General features: G+C 44.8%; 1 protein-coding gene and 1 pseudogene across 1 annotated transcript; both read right to left on the bottom strand.

Annotated features, from left to right (window-relative positions):
• Positions 1–1709: 1709 nt before the first annotated feature.
• On the bottom strand, positions 1710–3177 carry LOC109773478 (transcription termination factor MTERF8, chloroplastic-like). The gene has a single exon (XM_020332171.4). It carries the CDS (start codon positions 3113–3115, stop codon positions 1898–1900), a length of 1218 nt encoding a protein of 405 aa, XP_020187760.1. The 5' UTR covers positions 3116–3177; the 3' UTR covers positions 1710–1897.
• A 1787-nt stretch (positions 3178–4964) lies between these two features.
• Positions 4965–22765, bottom strand: LOC141025666 (uncharacterized; annotated as a pseudogene).
• Between the last annotated feature and the right edge of the window lie 15 nt (positions 22766–22780).

The following is a 22780-nucleotide window of genomic DNA, read 5'->3' as shown; positions in this document are numbered from 1 at the left end:
TATTTCTTAAAATCAGTTTAATTTGTTCCTGCCCTTGATCAGCTTTGATATTTGTGCTGTGATTCATTTTTTTGGTCAGATTTTTCTCACTTTCAGATCTTGATCTACCCAGAACCTCAGTATAGGATGCTGGAGAGACCACACCTCTCTCTCACCCCCGTCCCCCCTCCCCAATATTGAGAAAGTATTGCTCCAATACATGCGACGCAAGCATCAATTTTCAGATAGAGTTGCTTATTGAAGTCTGGCAATACGAGAACAGGACTAGAGCTCATCGCTAGCTTCAAAGCCTCAAAAGCCTCCTGAGCTCAAACTGCTTCTGCTTCAATAGCCGAGTTAGTGGTTTGGCAATGACACAATAGCCCTTCATTTGCGATAGGTGCCTTCCTACCTCGTGCATTCCATACAGGAGCTAAGTTCTAACAACAGATATAGCATTATGCATGTCCAAATGATTGATATGCACGAGTCTGTCATGTGCTAGAGAACTGAATTCACCTGACGACGAATCCAGTGTCCTGCATCCACTCCCAGGGGGTCTGATACGCACGGTCGGCTTATCGGGCCATAGCACAAACAAGCAAGGCTGTACACTCCATGCTCCCACCTGACACAACAACCATAGAGATGGTGAGTGCAAGGAGCAAACATAAGCCGACGCCATGAAATAATTTAACAATTTGCAAACGGTAAGCAACATCTTCTTGAGTTACATAACATCCCTGATAGATCCAGTACAAACTAACTGCAATGAAGATACTACTGTAGTGGAACTTACTATAGCTCATTCACATCAAGATCACAAGCTACAAACTAACTGTATCGAACATACTACGTAGAACATACTATAGCTCATTCAGATCAAGATCACAAGTTACATCATGGAATAGGACGTACTTAGCGAATTAAGTTCCATGCAGGTTTAGCAATGCTGAAAGAACATGCATATTCTACACAGGATAGCTGACAGGTCATGCGAACCAATTAGAGCATGATGGGGAAAAATCAAAATGCCAAATCAGTTTCTTTAGCTGCCCTGCTATCAAGAAAGAAAGTGAGGCCACCACTCAATTCAGTGATGTGTGCAACTGAAACCAATGCAGCTCACAGTTTGTTTTGGTAAATGCGGGTGCCCATTTTTTGTGAACATATGTTAGTGATGAAAAAGAAGCAGAAAGTAAAGGTCTCTACATTATGAAGCACCCCACATGGGTTTCGTTTAGCAAGCTTATATCATTGCACAGACACTATCATCAACCAGCAAGCACAATAACAAGGTTGCCAGCATGAACTGCACAAAAAGATGATGGGCATCATCTAAAAGTAATTGAATGACATCCGATAATCATCCCAAGTCGCCTGCTTCATAGACAGAAAATTCCTTTCAGTTTTGGAAGACCGGCTTGACAAAATCCCATATATCTCATACCAAAGCTTAAGCGTCGATGTTCCAGGTTGTTGGGTCGTCACGTCTTCCAGCTGCCCTCCTCAATCAGCACTGCCTCTCCCAGATCTGGGGTCTCTAACCTTTGAAGTTGGCATGCACCTACAGCTTGTGACCTACCTTTCTCTGATGCTGCAACCAATAATCCTGAAAGTCAAGATAACCATGGCATGAACTGAAATTCACAAAATGGCAATAAAAAATATTTATGAATATTTATGAAGCAGTGAACTTCCCATGACGATTATGAAGTAAGAGCTGAACATATAAAGTAATCTTCTGATTAGCATGCCACAAAGGAGAAATCAGTACATAATCAAAGGATAGATTTTAGAAAGCCACATAAATCTTCAGAAAACATGTATGTTCTTCTCCACTACAAAATAATGACCAAAACATAGCTGGCTTAAGAACTACATCGCGATTCTACATATATTACTCAGAATTCTTGGTTCATGTAAATCTAAATCTAGCGGGCACTTCCCCTCTGCAAGCGGCAGCATAGTCTTCAGCGAGGTATGGTGCAGCTTCCTTGTGAGGGCATATGAACTTCTCCACGAAATACCTCTCGGTCTCCTTGAAAACAGTATAGTAGCTGGGGTCGCGCTTGAGCAATCCATTTTCCTTGAGAAACTTTACAACGTAGTACCGGGGTCTCATCCGGCCCTCTAGGCTGTAACAGAGCAGTACCGGCCGACGAGCAATGTACGCCGGTTCCAACCCAACCTCAGAGACGAGGAACTCGGACCCATGCTGCAGCGATTCGTTCGACTTGGCGAGCAGAAACGGTGCCTTAGGGAGAGCAATGCTCACCTCAGCATCCGACCACCCGACCGTCTTCTTCAGGTGATCCACTTTGGCTGTGATCTTCTTCTCGTCGAGGAATGCGACGGCACTCAGAGCATGCCTGAACATTCCGGACCCCCGGGGCACGCCGAGGCCTTCGGTCAACGCCACCATTGTCCGAACACGCTCCATGTTGGCGGTGACCATCCTCGGTATCGAGCTGCACAGCTTGGCAATGTCGCCATCACCCAGCCCGCACTCGCGCAGGAACGCGACGTTGGGCTCCACCCTCCTCTTGCAGCAGAGGAGGTTGGTGTTGAAGTTGATGGCCCGGAGCAGCTTCTCCAAGGAGCCGCCGAAGAGGGGCAGGTAGTAGTGCAGCTTGGCGACGATGGATCTGCAGCGGAATTTGTGTGGGGCGAGCGAGAGGAGGCGCGCCATCTCGGGATCTGACAAACCGAGGCCGGAGAGCCCCGCGACGATGGGGGACAGGCCCTTGTCCACGCCGGCGCAGAGGAACTTGGGGTCCTTGGCGACGAGGGCGGCGACGTCGGCGCCGGAGAGGCCACGGCCGGCGAGGAAGGCGAGGACGGCGTCCGGGTTGGCGGCGGACCTGAGGTGGGCGAGCTTGGGGGAGGCCTTGAGTGCCTGCGGTCGGGTGAGGCCGCAGGTGGAGACGAGGTACTCCTCCACGGCGAAGCTAGGGTTCGGGGAGACGACGGGGGCTGTGGCACCGGAGAGGAGGCGGCGGGGAGAGGAGAGGATGCTGCTCCGCGCGTTTACCTGTGGTCGGGTGGCGGATATGAGGCGGTGGAGAGGGGAGCTGGTGGAGGCGGATGGAGAGGAGAGCATCTGGATGAGGACGCGGCCTCGGCGCCGGAGCATGGCGGCGCCGGCGGCGAGGGAGGGAGGGAGCTAGGGGAAGCCGTGGGTCAGTCTCTCTCACATTGACATATACTGGTGGGCTGGGCTTTTCGTCTGCGTGAAAGGGCCTGGGCTGCCCCCTGCCCTGGGCTTACACTCTTTTCTTTCTGATGCCCCGTCTTTTCTCAAAAATAAAAAAAATTGAGTGACTGACAATATTTTGATGAGTTAAATATTTCTTTCTTTTCCTTTGTGATTGCAAGAAGATGACCTGAGGTCGATGATTCTTGGGATACATTGTAGCAAAAATGGAACTTCCATCGAAGAAAAGCAAATAAAATGCCTTCATAAAAATCGTCGTAGAATCGAGAACCCATATCTGGTGTGGGCGTTAGAACATTGATACGCCTTTACCTAGTTCGAGGGGGCTGGGAAGGACGCGCCTCTGGAGATGTAACTAACCAAATTGAAATCACATTGCCTACAAACAACGGTTCTTTCCTTTCTTTTCTTTTTTTGCGCCCCCCAAAAAATAGCCACTTATTAAACCTGATGATGCTCCCCTAAATAAAAGAGAAAAAAATTTAGGACTGCATATAATATATGGCGCCAGAGCAACGATTTCAAAGCACCTTCCGTCCATCCGTCGGTCCGATTTCGCTGCCAGCTTATCTACTCAACCATAACATGGGTCTGTGTGCAAACAGGAGTGACACAAATAAAGTAATATAAGTAATATGAAGTTTAAAGTTTAAAGTCCTCAAGATATATAATGCATTTAAAGTTCATTTAATATTGCAAAGTAATATAAAGTTTTCCAAAGCTAGCCAAAATTCTAAGTATCCGGGGAACAGCCAAGTATTTTTCATAACATAAACAGCCAGCGCCAAAATAAATGCTGTCAGTTCCTAGAAAAAAGTATTCCAAGAAAAAAAATCTGAAAGTAGATGGCACTTCCCCTCTGCAAGTGGCAGCATATTCTTTAGCGAGGTGCGGGGGCAGCTTCCTTGTGAGGGCAATATGAAAATTTTCAATGAAAACCTTCTCAGCCACCATGAAAACGGTATTGTGGCTCAGGTTGCGCTTGAGCAATCCATTTCCTTGAGAAACATTACAGCATAGTATCAGGGCCTGAGCAGACCCTCTAGTTCTGACAAACTATGACAGATGTAAATGACGAGACTAATTCATTGTTGATCATGGTTTAGTCCCAAATAGATTATTACCTTTTCAAGTTTGAAATTTTCTCAGTGGAAGTAAAATCAGGTACAGGATTTAGGAACAAAGATATTAAATCTTAGAAGGATAATGGGAAAGAAACCAAAAGGCATAATAAGACACCCAATAGAAACATATATTTTCTAAACATAACCTGGATATAAAAATGAACTGTAAATGATGAGAACAAAAAAAAAGACAGAAATGAAAATGGAAATAAAAATGTGGATGAAAGCAACTCATATGATATATTTACTGGAAAACGATGCAATACAGTTCTCATCCTTTCTGATTCTCTGGGTTCTGGTTTCACAAGAAAATTGGTCTGCCCGCATATTCAATTTCCATTATCCTAAAAATGGAAGTCAGAAACACAAATATATTCTTGGACTCTCGATTCCAGAGATTGCAGGCGATGCTTTCATGTCTACTTAACTAGAACATCATTACATCAACACCACAGGGTTCATGAATTAAACTATCAATTTCATTAGGCATTAGCAGCGACCAAACCAGCATATGGAAGACATACTACAGCAGAAAATCAATCTCTATTTAGGAAAAAAAAACTAATGTGAATTACCAGCTTACTATGAATGGTGAAAACTGTCATGCCATACACAGTTACCGATTTCCATAACCCATCCTTGCTTCATGTAAATCTGAAATTAGTCGGCATTAGCCCTTTGCAAGCATCAGCATAGTCTCCAGCGAGGCATGGTGCAGCTTCCTTGTGAGGGAATATGTACCTCTCCATGAATACCTTCTCAGTCACTACAAGCACGGAATACAAGTCCCGGTCGGGATCTAGCAATCCATTTGCCTTAAGAAACTTCACAACATAGCTCCGGGGCCTTAGCCGGCCCTCCAGGCTGTACGAGAGCATTACCGCGCGACGAGCAATGTATGCCGGTTCCAACCCCAAATCAGAGATGAGGAACTCTGACCTTCTCTGCAGAAACTCCCTAGTCTTGTTCAGCACATTTGGAGCCTTAGAAATAGCAATGCCCACCTCAGCATCCGACCACCTGAACTTTTTCTTCAGGTGCTCCACTTTGGCGGCGATTTTCTACTCGCTGACGAATGCAACAGCATTGAGTGCATGCCTAAACATCCCAGGTCCTCGGGGTATACCCAGACCTTCGACGCACACCACCATCGACCAGAGACGCTCTACGTTGCAGGTGAGGAACCATGGCTGAGCGACACAAAGCTTGGCAATAGCACAAGGACCAAGCCCAAACTCTCGCAGGAGCGCGACATTGGGCTTGACCACCCTATCGAGGTCAGCCAAGAGAATGCAGGATCCCTTGCGCTTGAGAGCACGGAGGAAGTTCTCGGTGGAGCCGAAGAGGGACAGGCAGTACTGTAGATTGGCGACGATGGATCTACGGCAGAAGTGGTCGCCGGCAACCGAGACGAGGCGCGATGTCAGGACGCGAGAGGCCGAGGCCGGTGAGCGCGGCGACGTTGGGGGCCAGTATTGTCTCCACGCCGGCGCAGAGGAACCGGGGGTCCCTGGCGACGAGGGCGGCCACGTCGGCGCCGGAGAGGCCGAGGCCGGCGAGGAAGGCGAGGACGGCGTCGGGCTTGGAGGGGGACTTGAGGTGGGAGAGCTTGGCGGAGGCCTGGATTTCCGTGGGTGCTCTGGAGTGGGCCCCACGCGTCGGTCTCGCTCTCATCTGGGTGCCGCTTTCTGGAGTGGGCCCGTTTACAAGGTGTTCTCTCGTTATGTTTGTGCAATTTTTTTTTGTTCAGCTCATTTGGAGCACATTTGATCTCAAACTAAAATTAATTTTTTAGCAAATTTTACAGTACAAAGAAAAAAATACTCAATTAGGGTACTCACTCATCTATATTAATTGTTGATGATTTATTACAAACTTGTACCGCTCCATTATGCTATAAACTTGTTGTTCTTCTTGTGATGCCCGCTCGTCTGGGGGCATGTGGGTTTCCTTCTCTTCTGTCTGCCGCTCTTGTGTATGGAGAAGGGGGAATCATGCCCTCTTGCCTGGCCTATATAGATACAAGTAGGGTAGGGCTTATTAGTGCTGTCAGCGAGTCGCTGCGAGGAAAAGGTTGTGCCGCTTCCAACAAAGCCTGTCACAGACCGTTCCCCACTTTGTCGAGGCAATCTAAGGCGCGTTCATTTGGTTAGGGTATCTAGAAAAGGTTGGCGTGATTGTGACGGCGGCCAAACCATTGATCTTTTTGTTCTCCTGTTATCTTTTGACATACGATTTTTTTTCAAACTCGTTTACAACAACGTTTACAAAGAAAAGAAAACGCATTTAAGGTAGCCTTTTTTGGCGATTACAAGAAGTTTCTTTGATCATATATGATGCTACAAACTTTTCGTTTCCCTTTGGATGCCTCTCATTCTACCGTCCCCGCTTCGGCGGGTGGAGTGGGTACGCTTCTCTCGTGTTTGTCCTATAAATAGAGTTATGTTAGGGTTTGTTGATGGTGTTGTTGGGGTGGAAGAAGATGCACCACGTCCAATAAGGCTTGATGATCGTACCGTCTTGCACTTACTAGAGGGTGGTTTTTGCTCGTCGGGGCTTGTGGTTGGGGAATATTGGAGCTTGTGTTCTCCTTCGACGGTGTTGGGTGGAGGCGGTCCCGGAGGCTAACAAGTGTGGGATCCGCCTTGGCTGACAAGCTATAAATAAAATGGTTTCCGCCACATGAGGTTCATAAATCGTTAGAGGTGTAGTGGTGCAATGTAGGTTTTCTTCGTTCTCATTGGCCAAGCATGGTGGTGTCCAAAGGAGAGAGACACAAGGAACTCTAGGGACCTTACTATATTTTTATTTTCTCCAGGGGTACTTGTGCAAAGTGTCAAAGAGTTCATAAATCATGCTTGTAGTCTTTAATGTACGTATGAGATCCGTTCTGCAACTCTCAACCAAAAAAGAAGGATCACTGGTGCTAGCAGGGACGGACCTACATAGAGCTGGCCGGTGTCACAGGACACCGGGTGGAATTTTGGTTTAGCTTGGTGTTCGTTGTACTGACATGATTAAAGATGAATAGATTGGAAGTTTTCTTGAAAAAAAAAGCTGAGATGTTGGGCTTGGACACCGATAAAATTTAGAGCTGCCAATAATAGTAGCTCATCCGGCTTTTGATTGATTGGGGCATGCTGCATGCACGTAGTCTGGTTTGGGTCAATTGGATCGAGCCCCTCCTTTGCGTAGCCCTCTATGTAGTACGTGTTCTATTCGGTTGCTCGCCGCCTCTGCCTCCTCTCCGCTGTCGCCTGCTCAGTTAGAGACGCACACCAAGCGCCCGTCCCTGCCCTCGGTCGCTACTGGATCGAGTCGGCAGATCGATGTATAATTGGAGGAAATAGATTGACTCTGAGTTAGGTCATGTATGTATCTTAATTGTGTAATTCTCGTTCTCTAAACTGTACAACCAGGGTCCACATTTAAAGGTATTATAATTGTTTAATTTTATCTAATTCTTTTTCTCTAAATTGTATGGCTAGGGTTTTTAATTCATGGCCGCAATTTGTCTTTTTTTTTGAATGATTCTGTTGAAAAATTAGGCATTTTCCCGTTTAGTTTAATCCAGAAAAATAATGGATAAAACATGAATAGCAATATATTGATGAAACTAGAAACTAGCAACAATTCGTTGAGACTAGTCATGCAATCAAAATCATAAGAAAAATGCATCATATCCATGTCAATTGCTATTAGCAATAAACCAAATGCTAGCCCTAACAGTGAGGATAAGATGGCATACGGCGCAGTAGCAGAAGGTGCAGATGTCCCGATCGTCATGTCGCTGAAGAGGTCGTTGACGTCGGGGAAGAAGTCGTCGTTAGGGAACTCGTCGTCGGTGATGTCGCCGTTCGCAGCCACGATGAACAAGACTCCAGCAGTCGCGTAAGGACGCTCCCCAAAAACCTGATCGCCCCTCTCCCGTACCGGATCACAAGAGGCGGGGTTTCGGAGGCCTGCTGTCTCACTTCCCGGTGCACGCCAGGAAGAGAGATGGGAAAGAGATAGGCGGCTCAATGCTTTGGAATGAGACGAAAGGTTGTTGTGCTGCTTGGAACAACAGAGGAGCGACCTCTTATATACGTGAGAAGAGTTGAAACTGGCCTTCATTAGTAGAAGAGAAACCGGTGCAATAAACACCATTAAACAGACGCACTAAAAACCATTAAGGAGAGAAGAAACGAGCGCACTAAAACTCACACGAAGTGTTCAGTTTCTTCTCCCATTTATGTGTCAATTGTTTCAACTTTCTTCTCGCGTGATAAAACAGCGCATACACGTGGCATTGGTCAATTTTCCACACAACCTTGTCATGCATGGATGGGCCACATGAGCCTCTGGGATTTACTTTGAATTATTGGCACAAAATATGAATTATTATATGGGTTATGGCCAATAACTCCAACAATCCCCCACCAGATCCCAGAGGCACATAAATTTTCCTACCATTCCAAAACATTGTTTATATACCGGTGTTTCGGTGGAGACTGTTAAGTTGAACTTCCACCTAGAACTCCACGCTACACTCATTCACAACTTGAACAGTGGACTACGCCTTGAACTGCAAGTTTTGTGCAAACAAGTTTCACGTAAAAGCCTTGACCGATACTAGACCGCTGAAAACTTTCCCGCGGGTAGGAGCATATACGTCATACTCCGGGGCCTCTTCATGAGTTTTTAGAGAACACCCAACTCTCACAGACCGCGACGTTTAACAGTCTAACTCATATAGGTGTGTTCTTTCTAGATGTTCTGTAGGACAACATCTTTGCCTACCCAAGTCATTCAGAACACATTAAGATAAATATCAGCCTACCATACAGATTAGGAGAGAATTGCATCATGGCGGAGTGGATTTTTGTCAAATAAATATTCTCCTCTTAGTTATTCAATAGCTTGTCTCGCCAATTCTAATTCACGGGATCTCCGATCACAAAGAATGGGTTACCACCATGAACAACTTATGTAGTGGGTCTCAATCCCATCTCCTTCGATGCATTGTCTATCACATTTCGTGATAAACCCTTTGTGAAGGGATCTGCCAGATTCTTCGATGTGTTTATATAGTCCAACGCTATAATTCCGGAGTTTCTCATGAACCTGACAGATTCCAGTCTCCTTCTCACGTGTCTTGATGACTTCTTATTATCCTTAGAACTGTTTATCTTGACGATCACTGTGTGATTATCACAGTTCATTAGAATAGCTGGTATTGGTTTTTCAACCACCGGCAAGTCCATCAAAAGTTCTCGAAGCCATTCTGCTTCAACTGTTGCCGTGTCTAATGCTGTGAGTTCTGCTTCCATTGTTGACCTTGTTAAGATGGTCTGCTTGCAAGACTTCCAGGAAACAGCACCACCACCAAGTGTAAACACATAACTGCTTGTCGCTTTAAGCTCATCAGCATCAGATATCCAATTTGCATCACTATAACCTTCAAGTACTCTTGGATACCCGGTATAGTGAAGCCCATAACTCGCAGTACCTTTCAGATAGCGCATTATTCTCTCAAGTGCATGCCAATGAACATCTCCCGGGTTTGAAACAAACTGGCTTAGTTTACTCACAGAAAACGAGATGTCAGGCCTCGTAGCACTAGCTAAATACATAAGCGAGCCAATGATTTGAGAATATCTCAATTGATCCTTTGTTTCTCTTTCGTTCTTCCGAATCAAAACACTCGGATCATAAGGTGTCAGAGAAGGTTTGCAATCTGAATATCCAAAGCGACCTAGAATCTTCTCCACATAGTGAGACTGCAAGAGAGTGATCCCACCATCACCACCTCTTAAAAGCTTGATGTTCAAGATAACATCAGCTACTCCAAGGTCTTTCATCTCAAAGTTTTGATTCAGAAAATCTTTCAATTCCTGAATGACCTTGATATTTGTTCCAAATATAAGTATGTCATCAACATACAAACATAATATAACTCCTTCGCCCCCACCATGGCGATAGTACACACACTTGTCGGCTTCGTTTGCAACAAAGCCCGTAGAAGTCAAAGTTCTTTCGAACTTCTCGTGCCATTGCTTAGGTGCTTGTCTCAAACCATACAAAGATTTCAACAATTTACACACTTTTCCTTCATGACCATCTACTACAAAACCATCGGGTTGTTCCATGTAAATTTCCTCCTCCAACTCTTCATTTAGGAAAGTTGTCTTAACGTCCATTTGATGGACAAGAAGATTGTGTGAGGCGGCCAATGAGAGTAGTACTCGAATGGTGGTCAATCTGGCCACAGGCGCATAAGTATCAAAGAAATCTTCACCTTCTTTTTGGGTATATCCCTTGGCTACAAGCCGCGCCTTGTACTTTTCAATTGTACCATCAGGCCTAAGCTTTTTCTTAAACACCCACTTACACCCTACAGGTTTACACCCATAAGGACGATCAGTGATCTCCCATGTCCCGTTAGCCATGATGGAATCCATCTCACTATGCACAGCTTCTTTCCAGTAGTCAGCATCCGGAGATGAATAAGCTTCTGAAATAGAAGTGGGAGTATCATTCACGAGATACACAATGAAATCTTCACCAAATGATTTCGCGGTCCTTTGTCTCTTGCCCCTTCTAGAAGTTTCATTGCCATCCTCGGGAATATATGTGTATTTCTTCTCGGAATGTTCCAATGGAACAGTAGGTGCAGGAGTTGTCTCTAACCTCTGACTAGATGAGCTAGGCATATCCTTCATAGGAAAAATATCCTCAAAGAAAGTCGCATCATTCGACTCCATGATTGTACCAACATTCATGTCAAGTACCTCAGATTTCACCACTAGAAATCTATAGCCAATGCTATGGAATGCATAACCCAGGAAAACACAATCAACTGTTTTTGGCCCAAGCTTACGCTTCTTGGTAATTGGTACATTGACCTTAGCCAAACAACCCCAAGTTCCTAAGTAGGAAAGTTTAAGCCTTTTCCTTTCCCATTCTTCAAACGGGGTAATCTCTTTATTCTTTGTGGGAACTCTATTTAGGACATGACTTGCAGTCATCAAAGCCTCCCCCCACCATTCCTTGGAAAGTCCCGCTGTATCTAACATGGCGTTAACCAAATCAGTTAGAGTTCGGTTCTTTCGTTCGGCAACCCTGTTTGACTGGGGAGAATAGGGAGGCGTCCTCTCATGTATTATACCATGTTCCTCACAAAATAAATTGAACTCGTTGGAAAAATATTCTCCACCACGATCCGACCTAAGCCTTTTGATCTTTCGATCGAGTCGATTCTCTGCTTCGGCTTTACAGATTTTACAGTAGTGCAAAGCCTCATCTTTTGTTTTCAACAAATATATCATGCAATATCTAGTAGAGTCATCGATTAGAGTCATGAAATATCTTTTTCCACCTTTTGTCAACACACCATTCATCTCGCAAAGATCTGAATGTATGAGTTCAAGTGGTGCCAAATTCCTCGCCTCAACAGTCGTATGGGACTTGCGAGGTTGCTTTGCTTGCACACAAACTTGGCACTTAGAACCTTTGACAATTGTAAATTTCGGGATTAAACTCAAATTTGCTAGCCGCATCATAACACCAAAGTTAATATGACAAAGTCGTGAATGCCAAACATTTGATTCGGTTTCACTGCAAACATGATTAATAACTTTAGTGCAAAAGTCTGACAAAGATAAGCGGAACAAGCCTCCGCTCTCATAGCCCTTCCCAACAAATTGTCCACACTTAGATACTACAACCTTATTGGACTCAAATACCAATTTATAACCATCTCGACACAAACGAGAACCGCCGACGAGATTTTTATTTATAGCAGGGACATGCTGCACGTTCTTCAGTCGCACGATCTTTCCCGAAGTAAACTTCAGATCGAACGTACCAACACCATGAACAGAAGCATGTGTCCCATTTCCCATCAACACGGGTGTAGTTCTTGCGACCTGATAAGAAGAAAACATGTTTATGTCAGAACACACATGTACATTGGCACCGGTGTCAATCCACCAATCAGGAGAATGACATACTGAAAGAATGGTAGGAAATTTACCGTACCCGACATCTTTCATGTCAACATTGCCAATAACTGTTGGGAAACGTAGCAGAAATTCAAAATTTTCCTACGTGTCACCAAGATCAATCTAGGAGATGCTAGCAACGAGAGGGGAGGAGTGCATCTACATACCCTTGTAGATCGCGAGCGGAAGCATTCAAGAGAACGGGGTTGATGGAGTCGTACTCGTCATGATCCAAATCACCGATGATCCTAGCGCGGAACGGACGGCACCTCCGCGTTCAACACACGTACGAAGCGGGGACGTCTCCTCCTTCTTGATCCAGCAAGGGGGGAGGAGAAGTTGATGGAGATCCAGCAGCACGACGGCGTGGTGGTGGAAGTAGCGGGATCCCGGCAGGGCTTCGCCAAGCGCAAGCGGGGAGGAAGAGGTGTCACGGGAGGGAGGGAGGCGCCAGGGCTTGGGGTGCTGCTCCCATGCGCCTCCCCACTATATATAGGGGTGGAGGGGGCTGGTTTCTTGCCCTCCAAGTCCATTGGGGCGTTGGCAAAGGTGGGGGAAACAAATCCCATCATTTCCCTTCCCCACCGATTGTTATCCCCCTTTTTTAAGGATCTTGATCTTATCCCTTCGGGATATGATCTTATTCCTTCTAAGGTGGGATCTTGGTGCGCCTTGACCAGGGGTGTGGGGCCTTGCCCCCACTACCCACGTTCATGTGGGTCCCCCCATGCAGGTGGGCCCCACTTCAGAACCTTCTAGAACCTTCCCGGTACAATACCGAAAAATCCCGAACATTTTCCGGTGGCCAAAATAGGACTTCCCATATATAAATCTTTACCTCCGGACCATTCCGGAACTCCTCGTGACGTCCGGGATCTCATCCGGGACTCCGAACGACTTTCGGATTTCCGCATACTAATATCTCTACAACCCTAGCGTCACCGAACCTTAAGTGTGTAGACCCTACGGGTTCGGGAGACATGCAGACATGACCGAGACGACTCTCCGGTCAATAACCAACAGCGGGATCTGGATACCCATGTTGGCTCCCACATGTTCCACGATGATCTCATCGGATGAACCACGATGTCGAGGATTCAATCAATCCCGTATACAATTCCCTTTGTCAATCGGTACGTTACTTGCCCGAGATTCGACCGTCGGTATCCCAATACCTTGTTCAATCTCGTTACCGGCAAGTCACTTTACTCGTACCGTAATGCATGATCCCGTGACCAAACACTTGGTCACATTGAGCTCATTATGATGATGCATTACCGAGTGGGCCCAGAGATACCTCTTCGTCATACGGAGTGACAAATCCCAGTCTCGATTCGTGCCAACCCAACAGACACTTTCGGAGATACCTGTAGTGCACCTTTATAGCCACCCAGTTACGTTGTGACGTTTGGTACACCCAAAGCATTCCTACGGTATCCGGGAGTTGCACAATCTCATGGTCTAAGGAAATGATACTTGACATTAGAAAAGCTCTAGCAAACGAACTACACGATCTTGTGCTATGCTTAGGATTGGGTCTTGTCCATCACATCATTCTCCTAATGATGTGATCCCGTTATCAATGACATCCAATGTCCATGGTCAGGAAACCATAACCATCTATTGATCAACGAGCTAGTCAACTAGAGGCTTACTAGGGACATGTTGTGGTCTATGTATTCACACATGTATTACGGTTTCCAGTTAATACAATTATAGCATGAACAACAGACAATTATCATGAACAAGGAAATACAATAATAACCATTTTATTATTGCCTCTAGGGCATATTTCCAATAGTCTCCCACTTGCACTAGAGTCAATAATCTAGTTCACATCACCATGTGATTAACACTCAAAGTTCACTAGAGTCAGTAATCTAGTCCACATCACCATGTGATTAACACTCAATGAGTTCTAGGGTTTGATCATGTTATGCTTATGAGAGAGGTTTTAGTCAACGGGTCTGCAACATTCAGATCCGTGTGTGCTTTACAAATCTCTATGTCATCTTGTAAATGTAGCTACCACGCGCTACTTGGAGCTATTCCAAATAACTGCTCTACTATACGAATCCGGTTTACTACTCAGAGTCATCCGGATTAGTGTCAAAGTTTGCATCGACGTAACCCTTTACGACAAACTGTTTTACCACCTCCATAATCGAGAAAATTCCTTAGTCCACTAGATACTAAGGATAAGTTCGACCGCTGTCATGTGATCCATTCCCGGATCACTGTTGTACCCCTTGACTAACTCATGGTAAGGCACACTTCAGGTGCGGTACACAACATAGCATACTGTAGAGCCTACGTCTAAAGCGTAGGGGACGACCTTCGTCCTTTCTCTCTCTTCTGCCGTGGTCAGGTCTTGAGTCTTACTCAATACTCACACCTTGTAACACAGCCAAGAACTCCTTCTTTGCTGATCTATTTTGAACTCCTTCAAAATCTTGTCACGGTATGTATTCATTTGAAAGTACTATTAAGCGTTTTTGATCTATCCTTATAGATCTTGATGCTTAATGTTCAAGTAGCTTAATCCAGGTTTTCCATTAAAAAACACTTTTCAAATAACCCTGGATGCTTTCCAGAAATTCTACATCATTTCTGATCAACAATATGTTAACAATATATACTCATCAAAAATTCTATAGTGCTCCCACTCACTTCTTTGGAAATACAAGTTTCTCATGAACCTTGTATAAACCCAAAATCTTTGATCATCTCATCAAAGCGTTCATTCCAACTCCGAGATGCTTACTCCAATCCTTAGAAGGATTGTTGGAGCTTTGCATACTTGTTAGCATCTTTCAGGATTGACAAAACCTTCTGGTTGTATCACATACAACCTTTCCTCAAGAAAATCGTCGAGGAAACAATGTTTTGACATCCTATCTGCAAGATTTCATAAATAATGCAGTAACTGCTAATATAATTCTAACAGACTCTTAGCATCGCTACGAGTGAGAAAGTTTCATCGCAGTCAACTCCTTGAACTTGCCGGAAAACATCTTAACGACAAGTCGAGCTTTCTTAATGGTGACACTTACCATCATTGTCTGTCTTCCCTTTAAAATCCATCTGTACCCAACAGCCTTACGACCATCAAGTAGTTCTTTCAAAGTCTATACTTTGTTTTCATACATGGATCCTCTCAGATTTTATGGCCTCAAGCCATTCGTCGGAATCCGAGCCCACCATCGCTTCTCCATAGCTCGTAGGTTCATTGTTGTCTAGCAACATGACTTCCAAGACAGGATTACGTACCACTCTGAAGTAGTACGCATCCTTGTCGGCCTATGAGGTTTGGTAGTGACTTGATCTGAAGTTTCATGATCACTATCATAAGCTTCCACTTCAATTGGTGTAGGTGCCACAGGAACAACTTCCTGTGCCCTGCTACACATTAGTTGAAGTGACGGTTCAATGACCTCATCAAGTCTCCACCATCCTCCCACTCAATTCTTTCGAGAGAAACTTTTCCTCGAGAAAGGACCCGTTTCTATAAACAATCACTTTTGCTTCCAGATCTGAAATAGGAGGTATACCCAACTATTTTGGGTATTCTATGAAGATGCATTTATCCACTTTGGGTTCGAGCTTATCAGCCCAAAACTTTTTCACATAAGCGTCGCAGCCCCAAACTTTTAAGAGACGACAACTTAGGTTTCTCTAAACCATAGTTCATACGGTGTCGTCTCAACGGAATTGCGTGGTGCCCTATTTAAAGTGAATGCGGTTGTCTCTAATGCCTAACCCATAAACGATAGTTGTAATTCGATAAGAGACATCATGGTATGCACCATATCCAATAGGGTGCAGTTATGATGTTCGGACACACCATCACAATATGGTGTTCCAGGCGGTATTAGTCGTGAAACAATTTCCATAATTTCTTAATTGTGTGCCAAACTCGTAACTCAGATATTCATCTCTATGATCATATCACAGACATTTTATCCTCTTGTCACGACGATCTTCAACTTCACTTTGAAATTACTTGAACCTTTCAATAATTCAGACTTGTGTTTCATCAAGTAAATATTCTCAGCATCTACTCAAATTATCTGTAAAATAAGAACATAACGATATCCACTGCGTGCCTCAGCACACATCAAATGTATTACTTCCAACAAGTTGCTCTCTTGTTCCATCTTACTGAAAACGAGGCCTTTCAGTCAACTTGCCCATGTGGTATGATTTGCATGTCTCAAGTGATTCAAAATCAAGTGAGTCCAAATGATCCATCTGTATGGACTTTCTTCATGCATATATACTAATAGACATGGTTCGCATGTCTCAATCTTTTCAAAAACGAGTGAGTCCAAAGATCCATCAACATGGAGCTTCTTCATGCGTTTTATACCAATGTGACTCAAGTGGCAGTGCCACAAGTATGTGGTACTATCATTACTATCTTATATCTTTTGGCATGAACATGTGTATCACTACGATCGAGATTCAATAAACCATTCATTTTAGGTGCAAGACCATTGAAGGTATTATTCAAATAGACAGAGTAACCATTATTCTCCTTTAATGAATAACCGTATTGCGATAAACATAATCCAATCATGTCTATGCTCAACGCAAACACCAAATAATTATTATTCAGGTTTAACCCCAATCTCGATGGTAGAGGGAGCATGCAATGCTTGATCACATCAACCTTGGAAACACTTCCAACACATATCGTCATCTCACCTTTAGCTAGTCTCCGTTTATTCCGCAGCTTTTATTTCGAGTTACTAACACTTAGCAACCGAACCGGTATCTAATACCCTGGTGCTACTAGGAGTACTAGTAAAGTACACATTAATATAATGTATATCCAATATACTTCTGTCGACCTTGCCAGCCTTCTCATCTACGAAGTATCTAGGGTAGTTCTGCTTCAGTGACCGTTCCCCTCATTTCAGAAGCACTTAGTCTCGGGTTTGGGTTCAACCTTGGGTTTCTTCACTAGAGCAGCAACTGATTTGCCGTTTCATGAAGTATCTTCTTGCCCTTGCCCTTTTAGAAACTAGTGGTTTTACTAACCATCAACAATTGATGCTCCTTCTTGATTTCTACTTTCGCGGTGTCAAACATCGCGAGTTGCTCAAGGATCATCATGTCTATCCCTGATATGTTATAGTTCATCACGAAGCTCTAATAGCTTGGTGGCAGTGACTATGGAGAACCATCACTATCTCATCTGGAAGATTAACTCCCACTCGATTCAAGTGATTGTAGTACTCAGACAATCTGAGCACATGCTCAACGATTGAGATTTTCTTCCTTAGTTTGCAGGCTTAAGAAACTTGTCAGAGGTCTCATACCTCTTGACGTGGGCACTAGTCTGAAATCCCAATTTCAGTCTTTGGAACATCTCATATGTTCTGCGATGTTTCAAAACCGTCTTTGGTGCCACAATTTTAAACCGTTCAACATTACGCACTGAACTATCACGTAGTCATCAAAACGTGTATGTCAGATGTTCGCAACATCCACAAACGACGCTCGAGGTTCAGCACACCGAGCGGTGCATTAAGGACATAAGCCTTCTGTGCAGCAATGAGGACAATCCTCAGTTTACGGACCCAGTCCGCATAATTGCTACTATCAACTTTCAACTAAATTTTCTCTAGGAACATATCTTAGTAGAACTAAAGCGTAAGCTACGACATTATTTGCAAAGACCTTTTCACTATGTTCATGATAATTAAGTTCATCTGATTATTTAATGAACTCCCACTTAGATAGACATCCTCTAGTCATCTAAGTGATACATGATCCGAATCGACTAGGCCGTGTCCGATCATCACGTGAGACGGATTAGTCATCATCGGTGAACATCTCCATGTTGATCGTATCTACTATATGACTCATGTTCGACCTTTCGGTCTCTTGTGTTCCGAGGCCATGTCTGTACATGCTAGGCTCGTCAAGTCAACCTAAGTGTTTTGCTTGTGTTCCGAGGCCATGTCTGTACATGCTAGGCTCGTCAACACCCGTTGTATGCGAACGTTAGAATCTATCACACCCGATCATCACGTGGTGCTTCGAAACAACGAACCTTCGCAACGGTGCACAGTTAGGGGGAACACATCTCTTGAAATTTTAGTGAGGGATCATCTTATTTATGCTACCGTCGTTCTAAGCAAATAAGATGTAAACATGACAAACATCACATGCAAATCATAAAGTGACATGATATGGCCAATATCATCTTGCGCCTTTGATCTCCATCTTCGAGGCGCGGCATGATCACCTTCGTCATCGGCATGACACCATGATCTCCATCATCATGATCTCCATCATCGTGTCTTCATGAAGTTGTCTCGCCAACTATTACTTCTACTACTATGGCTAACGGTTAGCAATAAAGTAAAGTAATTACATGGCGTTTTCATTGACACGCAGGTCATACAATAAATTAAGACAACTCCTATGGCTCCTGCCGGTTGTCATACTCATCGACATGCAAGTCGTGATTCCTATTACAAGAACATGATCAATCTCATACATCACATATATAATTCATCACATCCTTTTGGCCATATCACATCACATAGCATACCCTGCAAAAACAAGTTAGACGTCTTCTAATTGTTGTTGCATGTTTTACGTGGCTGCTATGGGTTTCTAGGAAGAACGTTTCTTACCTACGCAAAAGCCACAACGGTGATATGCCAATTGCTATTTACCCTTCATCAGGACTCTTTTCATCGAATCTGATCCAACTAAAGTGGGAGAGACAGACACCTGCTAGCCACCTTATGCATCAAGTGCATGTCAGTCGTTGGAACCTGTCTCACGTAAGAGTACGTGTAAGGTCGGTTCGGGCCGCTTCATCCCACAATGCCGCCGAATCAAGATAAGACTAGTAACGGCAAGCAAATTGAACAAATCATCGCCCACAACTACTTTGTGTTCTACTCGTGCATAGAATCTACGCATAAACCTGGCTCTGATACCACTGTTAGGAAACGTAGCAGAAATTCAAAATTTTCCTACGTGTCACCAAGATCAATCTAGGAGATGCTAGCAACGAGAGGGGAGGAGTGCATCTACATACCCTTGTAGATCACGAGCGGAAGCATTCAAGAGAACGGGGTTGATGGAGTCGTACTCGTCGTGATCCAAATCACCGATGATCCTAGCGCCGAACGGACGGCACCTCCGCGTTTAATACACGTACGGAGCGGGGACGTCTCCTCCTTCTTGATCCAGCAAGGGGGGAGGAGAAGTTGATGGAGATCCAGCAGCAGCACGACGGCGTGGTGGTGGAAGTAGCGGGATCCCGGCAGGGCTTCGCCAAGCGCAAGCGGGGAGGAAGAGGTGTCACGGGAGGGAGGGAGGCGCCAGGGCTTGGGGTGCTGTTCCCATGCACCTCCCCACTATATATAGGGGTGGAGGGGGCTGGTTTCTTGCCCTCCAAGTCCATTGGGGCGTTGGCAAAGGTGGGGGAAACAAATCCCATCATTTCCCTTTCCCACCGATTGTTATCCCCCTTTTTTAGGGATCTTGATCTTATCCCTTCGGGATATGATTTATTCCTTCTAAGGTGGGATCTTGGTGCGCCTTGACCAGGGGTGTGGGGCCTTGCCCCCACTACCCACGTTCATGTGGGTCCCCCCATGCAGGTGGGCCCCACTTCAGAACCTTCTAGAACCTTCCCGGTACAATACCGAAAAATCCCGAACATTTTCCGGTGGCCAAAATAGGACTTCCCATATATAAATCTTTACCTCCGGACCATTCCGGAACTCCTCGTGACGTCCGGGATCTCATCCGGGACTCCGAACGACTTTCGGATTTCCGCATACTAATATCTCTACAACCCTAGCGTCACCGAACCTTAAGTGTGTAGACCCTACGGGTTCGGGAGACATGCAGACATGACCGAGACGACTCTCCGGTCAATAACCAACAGCGGGATCTGGATACCCATGTTGGCTCCCACATGTTCCACGATGATCTCATCGGATGAACCACGATGTCGAGGATTCAATCAATCCCGTATACAATTCCCTTTGTCAATCGGTACGTTACTTGCCCGAGATTCGACCGTCGGTATCCCAATACCTTGTTCAATCTCGTTACCGGCAAGTCACTTTACTCGTACCGTAATGCATGATCCCGTGACCAAACACTTGGTCACATTGAGCTCATTATGATGATGCATTACCGAGTGGGCCCAGAGATACCTCTCCGTCATACGGAGTGACAAATCCCAGTCTCGATTCGTGCCAACCCAACTGACACTTTCGGAGATACCTGTAGTGCACCTTTATAGCCACCCAGTTACGTTGTGACGTTTGGTACACCCAAAGCATTCCTACGGTATCCGGGAGTTGCACAATCTCATGGTCTAAGGAAATGATACTTGACATTAGAAAAGCTCTAGCAAACGAACTACACGATCTTGTGCTATGCTTAGGATTGGGTCTTGTCCATCACATCATTCTCCTAATGATGTGATCCCGTTATCAATGACATCCAATGTCCATGGTCAGGAAACCATAACCATCTATTGATCAACGAGCTAGTCAACTAGAGGCTTACTAGGGACATGTTGTGGTCTATGTATTCACACATGTATTACGGTTTCCAGTTAATACAATTATAGCATGAACAACAGACAATTATCATGAACAAGGAAAAATACAATAATAACCATTTTATTATTGCCTCTAGGGCATATTTCCAACAATAACAACATTAGCGGTCTTGCTATTGTTCTCATTTTGACGCATGTCCCAGCGGTCCTTGCAGGATGAAGCCCAATGTTCTTCACTGCCACATACATGGCACTTTCCTTTCTTCTTATAAGTCTCCTTCTTCTTCTTGAAGTTGACATGTTGTGGAGCTTTGTACTTGCCATCAAATTTTCCTTTGCCCGCATAGTTTTTGTTCTTGGGTTTGTGGTTTTGGAGATTTCTCTTTTGTACCAAATTGGCACTGGAATTCCCCTCATGGAAACGAGCACGTGTGTCTTTTGCCCTCGCCTTCTCTTCTACATCAAGAGTGCCAATTATATTGACAATAGTAAACTCTTGCCTCTTATGCTTCAGAGAGGTAGCAAAATTCCTCCATGAAGGAGGAAGCTTGGCAATGATGCCTCCGGCAATGAATTTGTCCGGTAACACACAATTAAGATGCTCAAGTTCTTTTGTGAGCGACTGAATCTCATGAGCCTGCTCTACAACGGAGCGGTCATCAGTCATTTTGTAGTCATAATATTGCTCCATGACGTACAACTCACTTCCTGCGTCTGAGACTCCAAATTTGGCCTCAAGCGCATCCCACATATCCTTACCGACCATGATGGTCATGAAGGGATCGACAATCTTGTCGCCAAGAACACTCAGAACAGCACCTCAGAAGAGGGTGTCCGTAGCCTGGAAAGCCTTCTCCTGTTCATCAGTTAGCTCTCCCTCTGGCTTGCCCTTAGAGGCGTGAAAACAATTCATGGTGGTAAGCCAAAGAACTGCCCTCGCACGCCACCTCTTATAGTTCACACCCTCGAACACAGAAGGCTTAAGAGTAGCAGCAAATGCAGTTGGAGAAAATTGCCTACACAAATCAGGTTTTTGGATTGTTGAATAATTAGGCATTTTCCCGTTTAGTTTAATCCAGAAAAATAATGGATAAAACATGAATAGCAATATATTGATGAAACTAGAAACTAGCAACAATTCGTTGAGACTAGTCATGCAATCAAAATCATAAGAAAAATGCATCATATCCATGTCAATTGCTATTAGCAATAAACCAAATGCTAGCCCTAACAGTGAGGATAAGATGGCATACGGCGCAGTAGCAGAAGGTGCAGATGTCCCGATCGTCATGTCGCTGAAGAGGTCGTTGACGTCGGGGAAGAAGTCGTCGTTAGGGAACTCGTCGTCGGTGATGTCGCCGTTCGCAGCCACGATGAACAAGACTCCAGCAGTCGCGTAAGGACGCTCCCCAAAAACCTGATCGCCCCTCTCCCGTACCGGATCACAAGAGGCGGGGTTTCGGAGGCCTGCTGTCTCACTTCCCGGTGCACGCCAGGAAGAGAGATGGGAAAGAGATAGGCGGCTCAATGCTTTGGAATGAGACGAAAGGTTGTTGTGCTGCTTGGAACAACAGAGGAGCGACCTCTTATATACGTGAGAAGAGTTGAAACTGGCCTTCATTAGTAGAAGAGAAACCGGTGCAATAAACACCATTAAACAGACGCACTAAAAACCATTATGGAGAGAAGAAACGAGCGCACTAAAACTCACACGAAGTGTTTAGTTTCTTCTCCCATTTATGTGTCAATTGTTTCAACTTTCTTCTCGCGTGATAAAACAGCGCATACACGTGGCATTGGTCAATTTTCCACACAACCTTGTCATGCATGGATGGGCCACATGAGCCTCTGGGATTTACTTTGAATTATTGGCACAAAATATGAATTATTATATGGGTTATGGCCAATAACTCCAACAGATTCATAT

Source organism: Aegilops tauschii, chromosome 6 (genome assembly GCF_002575655.3).
Source record: "Aegilops tauschii subsp. strangulata cultivar AL8/78 chromosome 6, Aet v6.0, whole genome shotgun sequence".
NCBI lineage: Eukaryota > Viridiplantae > Streptophyta > Magnoliopsida > Poales > Poaceae > Aegilops > Aegilops tauschii.
Note: the sequence above shows the minus strand (reverse complement) of the source record. Positions and strands in the feature narration are given on the sequence as shown.

Excerpts from the sequence above, each read along its gene's own strand:
- LOC109773478 (XM_020332171.4), bottom strand. The coding sequence starts at position 3,115 with ATGCTCCGGCGCCGAGGCCGCGTCCTCATCCAGATGCTCTCCTCTCCA.